The sequence below is a fragment of the Pan troglodytes genome, chromosome 19, assembly GCF_028858775.2.
Source record: "Pan troglodytes isolate AG18354 chromosome 19, NHGRI_mPanTro3-v2.0_pri, whole genome shotgun sequence".
NCBI lineage: Eukaryota > Metazoa > Chordata > Mammalia > Primates > Hominidae > Pan > Pan troglodytes.
The window spans coordinates 60,770,975-60,793,360 of record NC_072417.2 but is presented as its reverse complement, the minus strand read 5'-3'; the positions used below and the strand labels follow the sequence as shown (position 1 = coordinate 60,793,360).

At 49.9% G+C, this 22,386-nt stretch overlaps 1 protein-coding gene across 10 annotated transcripts in view; it reads right to left on the bottom strand.

Moving 5' to 3' along the window:
• Window positions 1-2,626: 2,626 nt before the first annotated feature.
• GAS7 (growth arrest specific 7) overlaps window positions 2,627-22,386 on the bottom strand; it is a 288,280-nt gene continuing 268,520 nt past the window's right edge. For all 10 annotated transcript variants that reach the window (XM_003315659.6, XM_063799747.1, XM_054671054.2 and 7 more), the window contains 5 exons: window positions 18,582-18,710; window positions 17,417-17,540; window positions 11,583-11,662; window positions 9,956-10,054; window positions 2,627-9,296 (listed from right to left, as the gene is read on the bottom strand). In XM_003315659.6, coding sequence (XP_003315707.2) covers window positions 9,183-9,296; window positions 9,956-10,054; window positions 11,583-11,662; window positions 17,417-17,540; window positions 18,582-18,710 — 546 coding nt within the window. In that variant the 3' untranslated portion in view covers window positions 2,627-9,182. The remainder of the gene's footprint in view (window positions 9,297-9,955; window positions 10,055-11,582; window positions 11,663-17,416; window positions 17,541-18,581; window positions 18,711-22,386) is intronic.

Here is a 22,386-nt window from a genome sequence, read left to right as displayed (position 1 = left end):
CCACTAGTAGGGGGCGACTGGAAGTGCCTCCTGGATCGCACCCCTGTCCACATCAAGCCTGCAGCAGATGAGGAGAAGCCAGTGTTACAAGTGAGACATGGGGCCTCCTAAAGGCATGTCACCAGCCTGGGGTCACATGGTTGCTAAATGGCAATGCCAGAAGGAAGGAAAGTCCAGGTCTGCCAGCCTGTCCATTTAGGCTTCCTTTGTCTACATCACAGGAGGCCTGAGCCTAGAGGACAAGTAGGTGAGGAGGTGGGGTTACCATGTCAATGAAAGAGGCCCTGGGCGAGGCAGAAGGCAGCCAGAGCCCTCCAGTCTTTGCTGTCCTCTCCAGGCACAAGGAGGAAGGAGCTGGACCCAGGTCGGAAGCAGCCTGGTACAGTCCACATTCTCCAGGTTGCTGTGCCCAGGAGGGGCCCCAGGGGACCGCAGGCAGCTGTGTTGATGCTGAGAGTGAGGGGTCATGACCTGGAGGTTTGTTTGAAAACCTGCATAAACATCTTCTGTCAGAGGGAGAGCTTATGCTCCTTAGCCAAACAAGTTGTTGGAGATGATGTATTGTGAGTCGATTTGTTAAGTCTGAGCTGGGGCCATAAACTCTCCCAAAACCCAAAGACTGCTCTAGAGGAGAAGGCTTCATCTCCAGGCAGAGGATCCCAGTTTTGGTCTCGCTCTCCTCACTGGACTGAAAGATGCTTCCCAGAAGCTGGCCCTGTCCCCTCAAGCAGGAGCTCCATCTTGGCCATTAGCTGGGACCCAGACGCCACCCCTTCCTCATTGCTCGACTTTGCCTGCTATGAGCTGAAGGCCAAGACGACCCTCCTGCCCTCTGGCCTGGAGCCAGCACCTGCAGAGAAGTCTGCATTGAGAGGGAAAAGGGGGTATGGAGAAGGTGGCGGGGGAGACAGAGAATGGGGAAGGACCCTCCTCCCACAGCTGTCCCCATTGCAGAAAATGACAATCCATCCTTTTGATGACTTGGATTGAGGTCCTTGGCATCATTCTCAGTGTTTCTCTTTTGGTCACAACCCACTCCAATCTATCAAGAAATCATCTTGACTCTACCTTCAAGGTACATCCAGAACCGGACCGTTCTTCCCGCCTCCCTTGCACCTGCCTTGTGCAGGCAGCATCACCTCTGCCTCCTGACAGCTCTTCCTGCTTCTGCTCTTGTCCCCTTACAGCCCCGCAGTGAGCCCCATGGCCATGAAATCAGGTCATGCACTATGGCTGCCCAATTCTCCCAGTCCAAGCCAAAAGCCTGCAGCAGGCAGCACTGGCCCTCATCCCACCAGTTCTCGCAGGTGGCCTCTGGCACCTCCAAGAAGGGATGAAAGGGGGCGGATGCCCTTTGTCTCTCTGCTAAGTCATCAGAGGTAAAATCACCACCAATCCCAACAACCTGGGGGAAACGCTGAGACGGGTCGTTCAAAGAACGTGGCAGCCCTCCAGGAAAGAGGGTTGCCCAGCGTCCTCATCTTCTCTTCCCTCCTCACTCCCTCCACTCCAGCCAGCCTGGCCTCAGACACGCGGGCATCTCTTCCGCTTGGAACACTCTCCTCCGGTGACCTTCCAGGGTCCCTCCCAGGTCTCCTTGTCTTTGATCAAATACCACCTTCTCAATGAGGCCACTCAAATGACCCTATTGAATCCTGCAATGTACCCAGCCTCACCCTGTCCTGGTTTTCTTTTCCACAACACTTAACACCATCCACACCCACATCACAGAACGTAGGAGGTCTATTGTTTTTGTCTGCTAGAATGTAAGCTCCCTGAGAGCAGGGCTCTGTTTCTCACACTGATGTGTTCCCAGAACCTAGAGCAGTGTCTGGCATATACCAGATGCTCAGTAATTATTGAATGAATAGATGGATGGGACCGGGCGTAGTGACTCATGCCTGTAATCCCAACACTTTGGGAGGCCGAAGAGGACGGATCACCTAAGGTCAGAAGTTCGAGACCAGCCTGGCCAACGTGGCAAAACCCTGTCTCTACTAAAAATACAAAAATTAGCCAGTCGAGGTGGGGCATGCCTGTAGTCCCAGCTACTCGGGAGGCTGACACAGGAGAATCGCTTGAACCCGGGAGGTAGAGGTTGCAGTGAGCTGAGACTGTGCCACTGCACTCCAGCCTGGGCGACAGAGCGAGACTCTCTCTCTCTCTCTCTCTCTATATATATATATACATATAAATGAACGGATGGATGGATGAGAAAAGAAACAGCCAGGAGCTCCAGAGATGAGAGGGAGGCAAAGGGCTGGAACCCACAGAGACAGGAAGTCACCAGGGGGAGGGGCCTGAGGTCAGGAGCATAGCATCCATTTGTGCGCCAGTGTCCAGATGCCCTTTGTCTCCCGCTAAGTCATCGGAGGTGAAATCACCACCAATCTCGAGAACCTAGGAGGGATGCCAAGACAGGTCACATGAAGAATGTGGCAGCCCTCCAGGAAAGAGGGTCGCCTAGGGGGACCTAGTGTCTCTGGACAGTTTATTTTACATGGGATGAATCTAGGCATCTCAAGGATACACACAGAGCAGAAGAAAAAAAACGAGATGGGATTTAACTTCCTGAAAACTCTTTATAATAATGCAGGACAACTGTATATAGCAAACGCCTTCAAAATTTAAACTCTTTAAAACATTTAATTCTTCAGCATTAATACACACAAATGCGGTAACAGGGGTCAGGGGGGTGGTGAGGGGGCAGGTGGGTTACAGCCTCCACTGGGATCAGGGTTTCAACAGTGTTACTTATAAATTATATTACATCAATTTTATTTACTGATCTAGGCAGCCAGAGGGTGGAAGGATATACAATGTGGAGGAAACACATTCATACCGGGGTGAGGAGTGCTGGCGGGAGACACGGCTCTTTAACATGAAAAATGTATAAAGTATTTAGCAAAAGTTACAGAAAACAGATCAAACAAGCAAGTTTATTTTGTTAGAAAATTCCACTCTCATAGGGTTTGCCGATGTGCTCGTGTCTGTGAAGGGGCTGCTTCCGGTCATCTCCTTCCTAACGGAAGGGAAGGGATGCTAAGTTGGGGCCCCTGTCACCAAGGATGGCTGGCGTCCCTTTGAATGTCTGTCCCTGGGTCCACACAGCTGCCTGGAACCCACGACTCCCGAGAGCCCGTCTGCTGCAGGTGATGCTGGAAGGGAAGTGCCCCCACTTGACAGATGAGTGCACGGAGGTCCCGACATGGGATGTGACTTAACTTCAGGTTATGGGACAAAGGAGGCCGCAGAGCAGGGCCAGTCCTGTGCTCTCCCCCTGCATAGCAGGTTTTCCCTCTAGGTCTCCAAGTCACCCCACCCTGAGAGAGCACCCACGTGCCCTGACCTTACATTCCACTGCAATCCCACTAAAGTTTCCCTCAAACACCAAGGAACAGTCCTGAACACCACACGCAATCTCCAAAGGCCATCGCCCCAACCTCACCCCACCCCCAGAGACACCTCCCAGGAAGCCCTCCTGATAGCCATGCCCCAGCATTTAGAACGTGGGGAGAAGTGAATTGGTTTTTGCCCTCTGTCTGATTCTCGCTCTAACCTGCTGCAATGGGAATTGCTTCTTCACCTCCAGGAATGCCTCAACAAAAATACTCCTGAGGGGGAGACAAGAGTCCTCCCCGGCAAAATTCAACCCAGCAGAGTCCTGGCAGCCTCTTCGGCTCCCTACCTTGAGGCCCCGGGGGCTCAGGCTTCCCGGCCCTAATCTTCACCTGGCCTGGATCCAGAAATGTCTCTGGTTCGCACAGAGAGGTACCCAACTGGTCTCGGGACTCACCTTTCACTGAGCAGGGGGCATGAACAAGACATGGCTTAGCGGAGTGTTTACCTCAGGGGTCACACTCAGCCTGGTCTGGCCTTAACTGGGTGTGGTCCTGTCCCTGCCACCATGTACCACCATCCAGTGGGGTGCAGGTACAGGCCAGGCTGTGTGATCACCAGCTAGGCAAGGCTCCAGCTGCGACAAGGACTCCATCTTCACACCTGTCCTGGCTCCTGGGGAGTAGACTCCAAAACATACTATCAAAGATCGGCGAATGAGATCCAAACGGTCATTACTTGCACTGTCTTTGGGGGGTCCTAGGAGAAACTACCTCATTCTTAACAGCTCATAAAACTCTTAATTTTAGCTCCATTTGAATCTAAATGGAAAAGTACCAAGGCATCTCTCTCACCAGGACTTGAGGCAATTCTATGCACGACTGTGCAGATGAGAGCCAGACACAGCATGAACACGTGTACAGGGTACATCATTGGAAATGAGAAAGGGAGGAGGTACATGCAGTTGCCGGTGGCCTGAGACACTCATCTAGAACAAACACCCTCAGCTTGCAGATGAAGCAACAGATCCAGGAAAGCATCATGATGAGCCCCAGGGCCAGCCCCAGCCTTCTTGTCCATGCTGCTTCTGCTCGCCTTTCAAAGCCTCCAACGCCCAATACATAGCCAAGGACCGTGTGACACTGAAGCCTGGGTCCCAGAAGGGAGCAGATCTGCTGGCTGAGATGCAAGCTTCAGGTTGCAGCAGACGTGAGCAGCAATTGAGCACCCATCCATCCCTTCCCCTCCCATCCCTGGATTCTTTCTGCACTACCAAAAACCCACCACGCGCCAAAAGGCAAGTGTGAGCCCTAAGAACAGCTTGTGGGCACAGCTGGCATTTGGAGGAGGAGCCTGGGGAGCTGAAGGAAGCAGCAAGCTGGAAGTGGTCGTGCAAACAAGTTGAAGACCCTGGGCCAAGAACTTCCAGGGCGAAAGGCTCAGTGTAAAAATAAAGAAGCAGAGTAGTACGCCCATGCAATGAAATACTTCCCGGCAAGGAGAAGGAACAAACCACACGCACACATCGTGAATGACTCAAAAGCATTAAGCTGAGGGAAAGATGCCAGACTCAAAAGGCGACATCAGTGTGACTCCATTTATATGACATTCTAGAAAAGGCAAAATTATAGGATCAGATAATCAATCAGGGTTGCCAGGGAAAGAGGGCAGGAGGAGGGAATTTTTTGGAGTGTTAAAAACAGGTTGATCTTGGTGATGGTCACAAGACACTAAATTTGTCAAAATTCACAGAACTGTATTTTTCCAAAGGGTGAATTTTACTGGATGTCAATCATACCTCAGTAAACCTGGGAAAAGGTGGTGGCGATGGGCCTTGTAGGGATGGGAAGGATTATGGGGATAAGACGATGTCCAGGCTATGTGGGCGGGCAGCTGATCTGTACCCCACTTAACATTAGAAGTGCTCTCTCCCCCCTACACAAGGAATGCATCTTGAGCCTTCTGTTTAAACGCTCCTTGTCAAGACTACCTGCAGCTGGAAGTAAAATCACCTAAACAAGCCAAGGTCGCTGATGTCCTTCGAATTTTATGGCTTGTATTTCCAAAAGGGACTTTGGCTCAGCCCAGATTTTTCTGCATCCATCCACTCATCTAGTAATTGATTGGTTTTCACAAAGGGTAGGGAAAGAAACCCCTGGTTGGTGAATTCGTTGGTACACTGTTTCGGTGTGCCCGGCTGTTTATCAATCCTGACTAGCAGAGCGCGGCCTCCCACCGCAGAAATTCTCCTTGGCCAACAGGGTGCTGAGTGGAGGTAGAAAGGAGGCCCAGGGTGGTCCCACTGACAGAATCTCAGGGCCGCCATCCCCACGCTCCAAGGGGCCTATGTGTTGCCACTGACGGAAAGCACTAGAAAGAATAGAGGGTAACAAGTGGCTCTTCCTGGAGGTTGTCACAGCAACCAACTTGGAACACCATTTGGCTTAAGGATTTTTTTTTTTTCTTTTTAAATCAGGCTTTCACAAACAGATCTTGTGCATCAGTCTCCTGGGTGGAGGCAGGTAGAAGGGGCTGACTTGTTCTCAGAAATGGAAGGGACATTCTCAAGAATAGCCCAGACCCGCCCACTTTGAATAAATTCAGCTAAGTCCTCACCTAAGCACCAAGGCATAAAACAAAACAACAACCCGGATAGCGTGCTTGCCTCTCCAAAGTGCAGTCTTTTATTTTCTCAGTTGCATCCTAATCTTGATTTCAACCAGAAACGGGCCCCTGTTCATATGGATAGGGGTTCTGGACTGTTGACTCTAGCCCTGGTCTTAATTCACTGGCAATTTCACAGCCTCACTGGGTACCCTTGAGCTTCACTTTCCTATTTGCAAAGAGTTATTTATAATTTTTTTGAGATGGAGTCTTGCTCTGTCACCCAAGCGGAGTGCAGTGGCCCGATCTTGGCTCACTGCAATCTCCGCCTCCCAGGTTCAAGCGATTCTACTGCCTCAGCCTGCTGAGTAGTTGGGACTACAGGTGTGCACCACCACGTCTGGCTAACTTTTTGTATTTTTAGCAGAGACAGGGTTTCACCATGTTAGCCAGGATGGTCTCGATCTCCTGACCTCATGATCTGCCCACCTCGGCCTCCCAAAGAGCTGGGATTACAGGCATGAGCCACCGTGCCCCGCCCTTATTTGTAAAGAGTTATTTAAAGCAAACAAAGAAATTTCTGAAATTCGAACTGGATATGGGCCGTGAGGGTCTGGTGACCAGGTGATTAAAATCTTGTTGCTGTCTACCTTCCATCCAACAGGTAAATGCCTCACGACGGTGGTTTATATTATAATAAAGAATCCCAGAGGGTTAAGTGTGGAGAGGGTACAATGTTCTTATTATACTCTTCTCAGTCGACATGGAGAATAGAGGACAGCAGAGGAATGCCCATCTTACATACAACTACAGTGCCGCTTCTCAGCATGCCTGGCTTGTCTTGAGCATTTGCTGAATAAATGAATGTAGATTAATCAGAACAACAGACTTACCTCTGAAAACTTAAATTCTGCAGAGTACCTATGTATCAATGCCAAGGTTGCTGACCGGTAAGGCCCCTGAAAACGAGCGATCACGGGCTTCCCTGATGACAGGGCCATTATAGCGTCCTCAGATTAGATCTTAGCACAATGGTTTTAACTTGCTTGATGAATGAATAACAGAGGGAAGAAAGAAAGGAAGTACGTGAAGGGGGTAAAGAGAAGGAGGTGAGGGGATGAGGGGGGGAAGAGTGACCTCCAAAAATGGACTGGCCCAAACTGGGCCAACTTGAGCTACCCTGGAAGACGCAAGAGGGCTCACTCTATCCCAGGGATGAACAGAGGACTCTGGAATCCTCAGATGTAATGGAAAAGTCAATGAGCCATATTGTACTCAAAATATCTTGTTAATAACAAGGCTATTGGCTTTGAATGTTTGGAAATCATCCACAAAGTAGTTTACTAAGCCACAAAGCAATTACCACTAGCACCCATTTTTCATAAAGAAACCAAGAAATAATATTCTAAAATTGGTAGCTGGTGTCATGACCCAACCCCAGATCTGGACAGAGTGGTTCTCCATCCCATGGACAGATCCTACCAGGAGGTCTTCACGTCGGTGAAGGCCTTTACGCTGGCCTTTTTGGTTGCAATGTTTCAAGAACAAGAGAAAAGTGACAACGTTTGGTTTACTTTAGTATATTAGGCATTTTTCTAATGTGAACTATAAGAAAGCAATTCTCATTCAATGAAAGAGGCGCCAAAAAATTAGAGATTAATAAGTCATCGGTTTCTAGCACGTTGACTGAAAGACCAGTGAGTTGTGCTTGTTGAATTCTGCCCTCACTGCAGATGTGCAGGTCAAACCCAAAGTGGTCAATGGGAAAGATGAAGAAAGATGGATTTCCAGGGCATGGGCTCCCGACTAGAATCTGCCCCTCGCTCACGCTTCTCCCGGCCCCTTTAGACTCTTTAGACTGACATGGTGGAGAATGTGTTTGCTGTGGTAGAGAAAGGGAGAAAGTAATGAGCTGGGCCAAACAGCAGCACTGAAAGCTTCCCAAGTCACACTCAGACCAGACTTTTCCAGGGATTGGAAGATGGAGAGAGGGAAAGGAGGTGCAGACACCAAGTGAGGGTTTGGTGCAGGGCTCTGGAACGTCCAGAAGGAGCTGGAAGCAAAGGTGGCGGGACACTGCCTGAAAGGCGACAACCTAGTGTGGCCACAAGAGACTCTGCTATGCCTGTCCAGTGCCCACCAGTGACAGAAAACTGTACAAGGGACAGCAGTCCCAGCCCTGCCATACACAAGAAGACAGAGCCATCTGGGGGATGGCAAAGACTTGCCCTAACCCATCTCACATGTAGGACTGACCCGGCCCCATTAAAAGCCTGTGGTGGGCGGCCTGGGAGAGTGGGGGCCAGGGCAGCCCAAAGGTGCAGAGGGCACCGTGGCGGACAGGCCCCAGCTTGCTGGCCTCTGAGACGAGCTGGTTTGTTTCCATCCCTGAAGCCTTTGGACGAGCTGGATGAGGTCTTGATAACTGAGAACTTTGGAAAGCTTCCTCTAATGAGACTGGGAAGGGCTGGCAGGGTGGGGGCAGGGGCCTCCCCGAGGAAGCAGGTGGGGGAAGGATGGATTGGCATTTCCAGAGGAGACTTTACAGATGGCGCCTGATCTCATGGGACACGATTCAGCGCTCAATTTGGGGCTAATTTGCCGAATGAGGTAGTTCCATCCTGACCTCTCCAGGCATGGTGGGTCTGGGAAGACAGGAGCCAAGCCTTCCTCCTAAAACCCCTGGTGATGAACAGTGGCTGAGAAAGCCAGATGTGGACTCCCAGAATGCAATGGGAAAAAAATAAAGAAGGAGGGCTGCAAAGGATTCTGGGTGCGGCTGTGAGCTGAATGGCACCTTCTACCCATGATTCTGATCCTGACACCTGGCTTAGAGACAGAGACCTCCCTCCCCTGATCCTCCAAAGCCCTGGAGACAAGGAAGCCAGCTGGAGGAAGAGCCTTGGGGCTTCCAGGGCACAAGCAGTGACCCCTACAAAACTTGGCAAGGACCACAAAGTTCCAGCCTCCGTTTGTTTCAGAGCGGCAAGCACAGCATGGGAGTCAGGGGGTCTTCAGCCTCAGAGACAAGGGCAGGGCTGTGGGTCTGTCTTCTGGGCCTGGGAATATGGGGGAGCCCCCAGCTAGGCTGTCCGGGTCACCCTTCTGGAATCACCAGCTCTCTCCCCTCTCCTCAGTGGCCCAGGAGAGAGGGTGGGGGGCATCCACTCGGCATGGGCCCCATGGTGGGAGCCCAGCCCCCCTCCCCAGCAGGACCCCCCGAAGCTGCACAGGCCCATCTAGATCTCCATGTCCACAGGGCGGATGTTGCCCGTCTTGTGCTCTCTGACCCACAGCTCCCTGTCTTTGGCCGGGTCCACTTTTCGAAGCAGCTGATCCACGGGCTCGACTGTCTGCAAGAGACAGAGAAAATGCGACACTGTTAGAGACGGCGGCCAAGCCAGGGAGGTCTCCTCTGAGACATGCTGTCCTCGCTTTAGTGTCTCTCAGAGCAGCCTCTCTAGAGGGCTCCGGGGCCCCAGGGGAGGCCCATCTGAGGGACAGCACATGAAGAGGGCTGTGAACGGGGAACCCAGAATGCATCCCGACCCTGCTTCTCACCCTACAGACCCCAGGCCTGGATGAGAGGCCAGGAGGGCCTTAAAACCTGTCTCTATCCCTTCCACCCCACATTTACCACCAGTGAACAGGACAAATAAAACTTGAGCTTTAGGTATTTTGAATATTTCTAGAAGTTGTTTTTTTTGGTTTTGTTTTTTTAAGAAATTTAATAATGTCTTCAGCTACTGTAACTGTTACGAGCTTCTTTCTCCTCAGGGTAACAGCTCACGTGTGTGTCCACTTCATGTGCCAGGGTCGGAATCACACAGACGTCCAGGACAATCCTGAGAGGCCCAGTCCACGAGGCCACCCCCAGGCCAGAGCACCTGCCCACTGCCCGCCTTTAGGGCAGATTCACTTGCAGCAGCCACTTAACCTGCCATGGCCTAGCGCCAGGCGGCTCTTCCCAGGCCCCGTGTCGCCCGGGAGCCCCGCTGGGCTGGAAACTCACGCTTTGGTTGAACATGTCTGTTTCATGCCGCAGCTGCGTGTACTGGCACAGGTGTTGCCGGATCATCTCTACCCTCTCCACCTCCAGCCGCTCTAGCTCCTGCCGAGAAAGCAAAGGCCAGAGAACTCTGAGCATGTCCCCTCCACTTGGGGGTCCTCCCACCAAGACCACAAAACGCAAGTCACTGGCTGTGGACATTCTGCCCCATCTGACTCTCTGGGGTCTGATGAAGAGCGTGCCCCATATCTAAGGTGAAGGTGAAGCTGATGACAGCAGCAGCGGCTGTTTTACTTCCTGAAAAGCCTGCTCCGCCACGCACAGTGCTGAGGGCTTTACGTGCGTTCCTTAACTGTCCTCGTTACAATTTTAAGAGATCGTTTCTGTTATTATCCCCATTCTCCAAGCAAGGGAACTGGGGAACTAACACCTAGAGAGGCAACAACACAGCTCACCCAAAGAGACACGGAATTATGGGAGGGACAGGATTTAAACCAGAGTCCATCAGGCTGTTACTCATGGCAATGCACCCATGCAGCCCTAGCCCTGGTGCCCTGATGGGGTACAACAAGGGGGCACATGTGGGAGCTCCATGCCACACATTCCTGGGACCTTGTCCCTGGGCCTCTGCTGAGCAGCCTCCCTTCCTCTGCCTATGCCTAGTGCTGTGGCCGCAATAGAGACCGGGCCAGGGAGGCAGACTGGGCTGCACGTGGCACAGCTTTTGTCAAAGGGGAGAGTGGAAAGGGTCTGTCCTCTGATTTCTAGATGGTTTTGTGTCTTTGGAATCTAGGGGATCCGGCTGTTATTCTACATACAACTAGGTCACTGCCCAGGTGATTAACCAGAAAGGGGGGTAAAGCAGGGGGCTTAATTAGGAGATTAACCAGGAGGAAAACTAGGTCACTGTCCCTGGTGGAGGCCTCTAATCTGCTCTGGTGGGCTGACACCTGGGGAAGGCAGCTGGTTAGTCCTGTGCTGGATGGACAGGGGGGGCTTTAGGCAGTGGGCTGATCCGATGAGCACCTGGCATGATGCCTCCTGTCCCATCTGGCCCAAGTACCAGCCACACTTCAGTGTCCACTCAGGCAGGTGCTGACTGATAAGGAGATACTGCCCCTTTACAAGAAATACTCAAGAGCATCATCGGCCCTGACGCCTGTTGTTCACCCTTGGTGAGAGGCCTCTCCCCACCCCACTGCCTAGCTCCATCCTCACCCATCCATCCACTTTGCAAGGATCTCCTACCAAGGACCTGCAACTCGTGTGTGTGCATGTGTGGGGCAGTCCTCTCTTCCTATAGCTTGGCTATTTTTCCTAAAGAAGCCATTGTCCACTTAGTTGAGGAGAGTCCTCAGTTGACCCTGACCTCTCAGGGGACAGCCCAAGAAGGATGTAGCCATATCCAACCCAACCCTGCCCACGTCCACAGAGCTAGGAAGCGCTGGAGCAGAGATCTGAATCCACATAAGCTGGCTCACATTGAGGTTTCGACCCCAACACTGAAGTAGATTTGATGACCATCTCCAGGGTCACTCCACCCCATCATCCCCGCGCCCACCAACCACCACCAGGGGTTGCTCTGTGTCAGCCTCTGTACCGCCATGTCCACACATCCCTGACCACTTACCAATGTGGTGGTCACCATCTCTTCAAACCATTTGGACTGGGCCTGGTTGTAGAGATCCACACAGCGCATGAGGTCGTCTCCTGGAAAAAGACCACAGTCACCATCATGAAGCATCCTATCCTCACCATGACTCTGTGCCCCACCCTGAGCCCCACAGCCAAGTCTTCTCCTCCCCCTGGGGTCATGGTGGCCACTGGAAAGCTGGAAAAGGGATGGCAGTAGGAAGAAGAAGAAAGCAGAGCCAGGGAAGGAAGGGGGCAACCCAGCCCCATGAGAAACCAGCTCAGGTGTCCCCCTGAAGCCTGACCCCAGATACCAAGGATTCAGGATGGTGGTTCTCATTTTGTGTGTGTGTGTGTGTGTGTGTGTGTGTGTGTGTGTGTGTGTGTGTAGGGTATTCCTAGGACCCCCAATCCTATCATGAGCCCAAGAAATGCTTCCCTCTCTAAAGATGGCAGTTTTATTTTACACTGGGGAGTCCAGATTGGTTAAAACATGTCACACACAATTTGGTGCTAAGAATAATTAAGGAAGATAAATTTTCAGATCATGTAAGTGTGTGTGTGTGTGTGTGTGTGCATGAACACACTGCAAGATGTCCTTCTGAAACACAAAAGAACGCATCTGTAGTCACAGTCTAAAACATGCACTGGAGCAGCACAGCCCAGCTTCAGGAGAGTGGCTACCTTGGGAAACAGAGAAAGGGTGAGTGGGCAGGAATCAGCTCCTTCTATTGCATTTTATGTCATCACAGAAAGATCCGAGGCAAACATAACTATTCAATCTTTATGACTACTCTATTACTTTGTTATCATATATGTGTTTAGAACATTTTGTAATTAGAAAGAAAACACACTGCGAAGTAATTGCAAACATTACTAAGTGTACCAGCACCTTGGAACCTTGCTACACAAATCACAGTCTGTGGGCCAGTGGCACTTGTATGCCCTGGGGTCGGCTAGAAATTCAGAAACCCAGGACAGATCCGAGACCTACTGAATCAGAGACTGCATGTTTATGAGACGCTCTGGTAATGTGTGTGCACGTGGCAGGCAGAGCAGCACAGCTCTCATGCACGGCTTTGTCTCAGCGTAGCCTCCTCATCTTCACAGGGCTCCAGCAAGAGGAAGGCATCATGGTGTTTGCTCACGATGGAAAAAGCTCATGAGTGAACCCCAAAGTGAAGTAATTTTCTCTAGTAATTCTAGAAGCACAATGCTAGAGTAGAATTTAGTAATTCGAGTAGAGTCAAAGTGACTCCTATAGTATCATCATTGTGGCTCACAGGTACTCTGATAGGAAAGTCAAAGAGAACACGGAAGGTTACGTCTCCATGCCCCAGGCCTAGCTGCGAACCACACCCCTAGCTGTGCCACACACCAGACGCAAGTGTGCCTTGAATAACAGAGCCCACACCAAGGCATTTATTCATTTTGTTCTTGGTCCAAGGCCAATGACTGGACCCTTGATCCCAAGAGGCACTGAACCGGAGAGAAGAAAGTGGATGCTGCACCGTAAAATGCATTTTTTTCTTTTCTTTTTTTTTTTTTTTTGAGATGGAGTCTGGCTCTGTCACCCAGGCTGGAGTGCAGTGGCGCAATCTCGGCTCACTGCAACCTCCACCTCCCGGGTTCAAGTGATTCTTCTGCCTCAGCCTCCCGAGTAGCTGGTACCACAGGCATGCGCCACCACCCCTGGCTAGTTTTTGTATTTTTAGTAGAGATGGGGTTTCACCATATCTGCCAGGCTAGTCTCGAACTCCTGACCTTGTGATCTGCCCGCCTCAGCCTCCCAAATGCAAATGCATTTCCAGCAAGAGCTCCCGCCTGACCGAGGAGGAGGGCGGCGTGCTGCTCTGTACACTGTGAAACTCCCTAAGCCCTGTGTGTCAATGCTGATTTTGAGAAATTGCTTCAGGAACTTCCACAGCATTGGGAAACAGAGTAGGTGAAGGGGGCTGTACCTTCTCTCTATGGCAGCCCAAGAGCTTGAAATTGGAACTTTTTAGAACAGTATTGGTTAAGACCATGGATTGTGGGACAAGAATGCCTTTGTTGGCCGGGCGCGGTGCCTCACGCCTGCAATCCCAGCACTTTGGGAGGCCGAGGCGGGTGGATCACGAGGTCAGGAGATCGAGACCATCCTGGCTAACACGGTGAAACCCCGTCTCTACTAAAAATATAAAAAATTAGCCAGGCGTGGTGGCAGGCGCCTGTAGTCCCAGCTACTCGGGAGGCTGAGGCAGGAGAATGGCATGAACCAGGGAGGCAGAGCTTGCAGTGAGCAGAGATCGCACCACTGCACTCCATCCTGGGCGACAGAGCAAGACTCCATCTCAAAAAAAAAAAAAAATGCCTTTGTTGTCATCCCAGCTCAACTACTTATTAGCTATGTAATCGTAGACAAGTCGGTTATCCTGCGCTTGCCTCCGTGTCTTCATCTGTAAAATGGAGATAATGATTGTACCTTTACCAAGTTGTTATGAGGAATAAATATGTCAAAATATGTAAAGCACTTAGAATAGAGATGGGCATAGAGAGCCAAATATTAATATGGGCTATGGTGGTGATGAAGATAATGATGATGATGATGATGATCCCTGAGGATCTGATGTCTTTCCTTCTAGTAGCCTTGGAAAAGATGAGGAAGAGGGAGGAAAGGAACAGAAGGAAAGAACAGGTGGCATTTCCTGAGCAACAGGCTGTCCAGCAAAATGGCGACAAGCAGAGTCTCTGGAATGAGAGGAGACTGAATTCTGGCTTCGCCGCTCCACCACTGTGGACCTCATGGAAGGTTCTCATTTTCTCTGCCATCAGTCTTCTCAGTTGTAAAGGGTATAAAAATACCTCCCTGCAGGGGGACTGTGCTGATCAAAAGAGACAATGCTCTAAAGCATGGAGGCTGGCCACAGCGAGTGCTCAGAAGAGGCGGTATTTTTCAGAGTTAGGTCTAAGGACTGTCACTTTCTTCACAAAATAATTCCAAACTACAGGAATGAGAGACCGTACTATCTGATGACAATGCAATAAAACTATGTAAAAAAAATAGCAAGATTAGAAAACAACAACAAAGCCCTTGCTTATAAACATATAAAGATTTTCTTTGAAACAATTCTTGGTTCGAAGATCAAATGAAAACCCAAATAGCAAAACATAATGAAAATAGCAGAAATAAAATCACCACAAATAAGAACCTGTGGAATATGGTTAGACCACCAGTGTAAGGAAAAATAAATGTCTGGTGGGTTAAATATTTCACTGTCTTTTTTTGTTTGTTTGTTTTGGTTTTTGAGACAGAGTCTCGCCCTCTTGCCCAGGCTGGAGTGCAGTGCTGCGATCTCAGCTCACTGCAACCTCTGCCTTCTGGGTTCAAGCGATTCTCCTGCTTTGGCCTCCCAAGTAGCTTGGATTACAGGCACACACCACCACACCCAGCTAAGTTTTGTATTTTTAGTAGAGACGAGGTTTCACTATGTTGGCCAGGCTGGTCTTGAACTCCTGACCTCGTGATCTGCCCGCCTGGGCCTCCCAAAGTGCTGGGATTACAGGCGTGAGCCACCACGGCTGGCCTTCACTATTTTAAAAACAAAAACAAAAATAAACACCTGAAACAAAAAAAAAAGTAAGAAAAAACCCTTTAGGTGATTTAAAAAAAAAGATCTAAATCAGCTCCAAAATCTAGGCTTCTTATGGGAAATATCACTGTACAGAAAAACAGCAAGAAAAAACAGACAAACAAGCAAAAAAAATTACAAAGAACAAAACTAAAAGACAAACGACAATCTAGGAAAAATATCTGCAATTAAAATGAAAAATGATTCATCTCCCTGATAAAGAATCTATGGTCAGTGGGGAAAGGGTATGAGTTAATCAGTTCACAGAAAGTACAACAATGATTTATATGTATATTTTACATACTCAACCTGGGTTATGGAGAAAAGCAAATTAAAAACAAAATATCATTTTCCCCCACTCACTAACAATTTCAAATCTTGATAACACACAATGTTGATAAGCATTTAGAGAACAGGCATTATTCATAGATGCTGTTGATGGGTGCTCTCTCCGGAAAGCAATTTGGAAATATCCATCAAGATGAATAATACCCTTTGACTCAGCAACTATATTCTCTCTATATGCAGATCTGGTCTTAGGCACACACAAAGATGCAGGTACAATAACACAGCTTCACTGGCTGGCAAGCACTCTGAAACAATCTAAGAGTCCTAAACCTCAGTTAAGGGAATGATGAAACAAATTTGGGTACAATCATACAACTGGACACTGGCCAGCCATTAAAAAGTTTGATATGCATGAATGGATGGGCAAAAAGATTTACAGAAATGAAAAAGAGGTATTTCCAAGATATATTAAATAAGTTCAGAAGACAGATTGTACGATCAAATGTATATAAATTTAAATATTTAAAAATCAAAACACTAGGAAGAGATGGTGATTATTTCTGTGAATAGCATTTTATATTCTTGTCTGCTGATTAAAATATTTTGCCATGTACCAATACTGTTTTTGCAATATAATTGTTTTTTGAGGTAGAGTCTCTCTCTGTCACCCAGGCTGGAATGCAATGGTGTGATCATAGTTCACCGCAGTCTTAACCTCCCGGGTTCAAGCCATCCTCCACCTTAGCCTCCTGAGTAGCTGATTCTACAGGCGTGCACCACCATGCCTAGCTAATTTTTTCAAATTTTTTTGTAGAGATGAGGTACTATGTTGCCCAGGCCGGTCTCGAACTCCTGGGCTCAACTGATCCTCCTGCCTCAGCCTCTCAGATTGCCGGGATTACAGGTGTTAGCCACTGCACCTGACCTATAATTTATTTTTTTAATAACTTAATAATTTAAACAGATCTCTTCCCCTTCTGTGCCCCCGCCCCCTTCTCTCTACCAATAAATATACTGTGCCCTCTACTTCTGGATCCTGTAATTTATTATTGTGCATTATAAGATTTGTATAATAAATGTTATCCATTACATTATTTTTTATTGACTTATTTCTATCTTACCTTATTTTGAAATGTAAGGTGGCTGCTTTCTTCTATAATGAAGGAATCGTAACAGGTTCACCAGAAATTGAGGTGAAAGGGACCTACAGACCAAACTCTAATACTACGGCACACATTCTAATTCCAGAGGCAACATGCGTGTCCTCTCGTGCAGTGAAACGTGGTGGCTTCCTTTAGATCTAGTTACCGAGGTTTTCACTGGTTCTACCAGGCCTTCTCTTCCTCTTTGTGTATTAGCTAACTTTGACCACTAGGTGGAAGCAGAAACCAACTCATTGGGAGACTATTCCCAAGAGACTGAAATCTGGTTATTTCTTTAAACAAAGTGTCAGCCTCTGTTCCCAGGGCAGGAGCCCATCCCCATAGGTGAACCTTCAGAGAGAGCATTGCTTCCTGGGGAAGTGGGCAGCTTGGGTGAGCTGTGTGCTTCTGTGGGCTCTGAACAGGGACAGGGCCCTGAGCTCTCAGTGCATGAAGGAGTTTGTCCACCTCCTGGTCAGAGATCTGGGGCTTGGGCGGAAAACAAAAAAAGCCATGACCAGGGAGAGAGTAAGGAGTCCAGCCTCTACCATGCCCCAGAACTAGCCCGGCCTGTGTCCTTCCTCTGACCCCCAAAGTCTCTTTCTTTGAGATCTCTGGGTGTGGGTCAGAGAGGAGGGAAGAGGGAGTACCTCCTGGGAAACAAGGGAAGTAATTTCCTCGCTGTAGTCTTGCAAAGGAGAGATGCACCCTCGCCAGTCACCTCATCTCCTAGCCCCGTGCCCTCTCCTTCTGTGTGCACTGACCAGGCCAGGCGGGTGCCTGGCACTCACCAGCCTGTGTGGACTTTCTCCGCGCCTTCTTGATGTCCTCCTCTGTCTTGTTGCTCAGCTTGATCTCCAGCTGCTGGGTCTTCATCTCCAGGTCTCTCTGCCGCTCTGTGAGGGCTTTCCGGGCCTGGGGTCCAAGGACACGGAGAAGCTGCTCATAAAGCTCGGAGCCAGTGGGCCTCCTGGGCCACGCAGCCCAGCTTCCCTTTGGAGTCCTTTTGCCCCTTGTTTGTGTGGATGATGCCACAGTGGTCCAGAGAGGCCCAGCAGCCAGAGTGGCACCACCCAGCTAGGTAGAGGCTACAACCCAACTCTTTTCGTCCTTGCCTCTTCCAGTGACATCTGGACTCAGCCTACCTCAATCTCTCAAACCACGTTCTTTTCCCAATGGAGCCTGTACAAAGACTGGGGACCTAGGCAGTCCTAAAGTCACAGCCCCTCTGCTTGGAAGGGACCACAAAGGCCACCTGTGTCACCTCCCTGCAGCACTTAATAGGATGTAGCAACAGCCCTCCCGTTCTGGAGCTGGACAAGCCTCGGCCCTCTCGTTCCCCTCACTGTACTGCCTTTCCTCCAGGCCACCACTGGCATCTCTGTGGTCCTTGGGTGGCGGCAGCTGGCTGGGCCCAGGGTGTCCCAGCAGTTTGAGCCCCCTTCTCCTCTCTAAGGCACTGAGGGCTGGGAATCAGTCCCTGGGGCACACTCTCTTCCCTCTAAGGCTGAACATCAGTTCCCTGGAGGTGAGACCAACCAGGACTCAGCCTCATCCCTGAGCAGGAAGGAGAGCAGGGAGGGGGTGACTGAGTCAGGACGACTCTGCCAGGTGAGGCTTAAACACAGGGCCCCACGTGAACCAGCAACAGCACTGCTAGGCTCGGGGTTTAACTGGTCGCCAACAGCCACTCGACTGCCCACTGCAGCTGCAGCCTCTCCTCGCACCCCTGGCCCTCTGGGTGGTCATTCCAGCACCACAGGGAGGCAGCTCCTATCTGCCCTTGGATGGGTGGGGTGCTCCAGCGTAGGCATGAGGCTTGGACATCCCCCTATTCCCCTACCTGGGGACAAAGACTCAGCCTTGGCATATGGAGCCACTGCTGGCTTCCCAGTCCCCCCTCTTCCAGGCAGTCCCCCATCCACCTGCCCTGGCCCAGCGTCCTGGGCCTCTCACCTTCTCCACTGAGGCATAGCGGCTGGCGAGCTGCTTGCGAAGGTCGGCAATGTGGTGGTCGCACTTCTTCATGTCTTTCTTGAAGTTCTCACGGAAGTTCATCAGGGGCTTCTCCACCTCGCTGTGAAGCTGTTGGGAGAGTGGAGACGCACACTCAGGACCCAGGGCATCAGCTGTAAGCCAGTGCAGGGAGGAGGGATGGGAGGGGCACCCCCACTTCCCCAGGCAAGTGAGGATGAGTCTGGGGTAGCGACCTGGCAGGAAGGTGAGAGACACCCCCTGACACGTGGCTGCCTATCAGGTCTCAGCTTAGGCAGGTCACCTTAGCTCAGGAGGCCTTCACACACGTCTACAGGATAAGTGGTTAGCAACTAGAGCCTTCTGATTTCCCCATCTGTTAACTACTTTTTTCTGAGCTTCTGCAGCTTTTAAATTTTTAGAATTTTTTACTATTTATGGTTTATAATATGCTGTTTTGAAATATGTATATATTGTGGAATGGCTAAATCAAGTTAATAATCAATGGGCTGGGCACGGTGGCTCATGCCTGTAATCCCAGCACTTTGGGAGGCCGAGGCAGGTGGATCACCTGAGGTCAGGAGTTCGAGACCAGCCTGGCCAACATGGTGAAACCCCATCTCTACTACATACATACATACACACACACACACACACACACACACACACAAATTAGCTGGGCGTGGTGGCAGGTGCCTGTAATCCCAGCTACTCAGGAGGCTGAGGCAGGAAATCACTTGAACCTGGGAGGTTGCAGTGAGCTGAGATTGTTCCACTGCACTTCAGCCTGGGTGACAGAGTGAGACTCGGTCTCAAAAACAAACAAACAAACAAACAAAAAACAATAATAATAAATGACCTCACACACTTATTTTATCCCACAGTTTCCTGCACGGCTTTGTTCTTGTGTCTCTCTCCCTTATTTTCCAAACTGAGAGCTTTCTGGGGACAGAAACCACATCAGCGTCTGTGTCTCCAAGCACTCAGCACAGTGACTGGGGTACGCAGCTTCAGTAAAGAACAGTCGAATGAATGCCGTTCAATTAGACGGTCTCAGGTCAGTCCTATTTATCGAACATCTACTCCATGGCAGGTGCTGAGAATACAAAGGTGAGCTAGACAGGGTCCAAACCTCGAGGAACTGATGGTGGGAACTGCTGGAGACCTGCTGGAAACTCAGAAGGGCAACTGTCCCGCATTGCGCTCATAAAGACATTCTCAGCTTGCTGGGCTGCCTGGAGCACAGGCAAAGGGAACCGCCCTGTATCCCAGGGGCCAGAGAAAAGGGTTTATGCTGTCAGAAGAGCTGGGCGGCATCAGGGTTTTAAGCTTTTTTCTTCTCTTTTATTCCTTCCCTCTTTCCCATCCCACCCCCCTTTAAAAGAACTTTTCCTTAAAATTTGTTCTTTTTGTTTGTGAGCATAACATTTATTTATTTTATTTTTATTTATTTTTTTGAGACGGAGTCTCACTCTGTCGCCCAGGCTGGAGTGCGGTGGCGCGATCTCGGCTCACTGCAAGCCTCACCTCCCGGGTTCACGCCATTCTCCTGTCTCAGCCTCCCGAGTAGCTGGGACTACAGGCGCCCGCCACCACGCCTGGCTAATTTTTTTTTTTATTTTATTTTTAGTAGAGATGGGGTTTCACTGTGTTAGTCAGGATGGTCTCGATCTCCTGACCTCGTGATCCGCCCGCCTCGGCCTCCCAAAGTGCTGGGATTACAGGCGTGAGCCACCGCGCCCAGCCCATAACATTTATAAGAAAACAGATCAACGGGACCTGCTGTGGTCAAAGCCAGGTGTCACCCTAGCCCTGTGCACCCCTCCCACCCCACTGCCTGGAATCAGGCAACTCTCTTCAACCTATGCCCACCTCACCACCGCAAATCTGCCTCCACCGGTCTCAGAGGTGTCCCTAGGGAGCACAGCTCAACTTCCCTGGACAGATGATGTCCCAACGAGGGTTCTGTGACTTCTCTCCTCTCCCTCAGGTTTTTGCTGTACAATATCTTTTTCTCTGGATACAACCAGGACTTAGGTGTCCCTATTCTAAGCAACTGACTTACACGGGGCTGGGAGCTCCAAGCGGGCAGGGGCCCCATCTGGGTTGAGCACTGCTGTGCCCAGTGTCTGACCTGGGCTGGGGCTGGGTGGGCGCCCCTTCTGTATTTGTAGAGAGAATGACAAACTCTTCAGAGCTCAATCCCCTGGGTGACAAGAAGACAGCTTTGTCGCTGGATGACCTTCACAGACTAACAGAGAACTGGCCATCCAAACACCCCTCTCTCCTCCTCGTGTTAGTTGTAAATATGTCCTACTATTTTTTTTGAGCCCCTGGAACCTTCCCTGTATAGGAAAACATCCCCATCTGGTGGCAGTTTGCAGGATGCTACAAAAATCTTGAGAGCTTACGAGAATAAATAAACCCCTTTCCCATGTATATAGGTTTGGCATTTGCTGAGTAGGAGCAGCTGTACGACTCCGGGAATCTGGGAGAGTTAGCTCAGCCTGCTGACTCAGAAACTCCGGGGTCTCTAAGGACATGGAAAGCAAGTGACTTTCAGGCTTTAATATGCCCAGGAATGACCTGAAGAGTTTTCAACATTAAGGTTTCCTGGACCCCAGCCCCAGGTTCTGTGGTCTGGGGAAAAGCCCATGAACCTGCCAATATGCCAGGAAGCTTTCCCCAAATTCAAATGACATTCTGGAAACGTGACGCTGCTAACTATCACAAGTGATTTGATTCCACAGATGAGGATGCCTGGCATCTCCATCTCGCTACAGACATCAAGTATTTTATTTATTTATTTATTTTTTTGAGACGGAGTCTCACTCTGTCTCCCAGGCTGGAGTGCAATGGCGCAATCTTGGCTCACTGCAAGCTCCACCTCCCAGGTTCAAGCCGTTCTCCTGCCTCAGCCTCCCGAGTAGCTGGGATTACAGGCACCTGCCACCAAACCTGGCTAATTTTTTTTGTATTTTTAGTAGAGACGGGGTTTCACCATGTTAGCCAGGATGGTCTTGATCTCCTGACCTCATGATCCGCCCGCCTCGGCCTCCCGAAGTGCTGGGATTACAGGCGTGAGCCACTGTGCCCGGCGATATTAAGTACTTTTTAAAGACAGTTTTTTTTTTTTTTTTTCCTTTAAAATGGTTAGGCTGGTATCTTTAGCACCCATTCTTAACTTTTAAGCATCTCTGTTGAACCGGGAATCAGAAGTCCTTCCTGAAAGTGTCCTGGCAGACTCAGGCCGGCCTGTCATGGCCCATCAGCTTTTCTTTCCAAAACTCTCGCTCTCTTTGCTTCCTTTTCATCTCACACATCAGAAGAGAATAAGAGAAATTCCAAGTTGGTAGGAATTTCAGACACTGTCTAGTCTGATATTTTTCAGACGGTGTGCGGCCGAGAGTTGTGAAATCGATTTAATGGGCCAGGACCAGCTTTTTGGTGAGAACAGACCAGACTTGAACAGAAAATACCAGAGTACATTTTAAGTAGGAGGATAAATACTGTTTTATGAAACGTTTGTTTCAGCTACAGATGTGTGTGAATGTCTGTGTGCAGATATCGGAGTGCATACCTACAGACAGGTTCTGAATGCTCACATAAAATGCATCATTGTAAGTCACTGTCAGATAAGTGTAAAGAGACTGATCTGGTCTGAATTCTTCATTTCATATGTGAAGAAATGAAACCCCAGGGGAGCTAAGTGACTTGCTCAAGGTCACAGAGCTTGTTAGTGACAATACTGAGATACAACTCATGTCTCCTCACTCCTGTCCCCTAA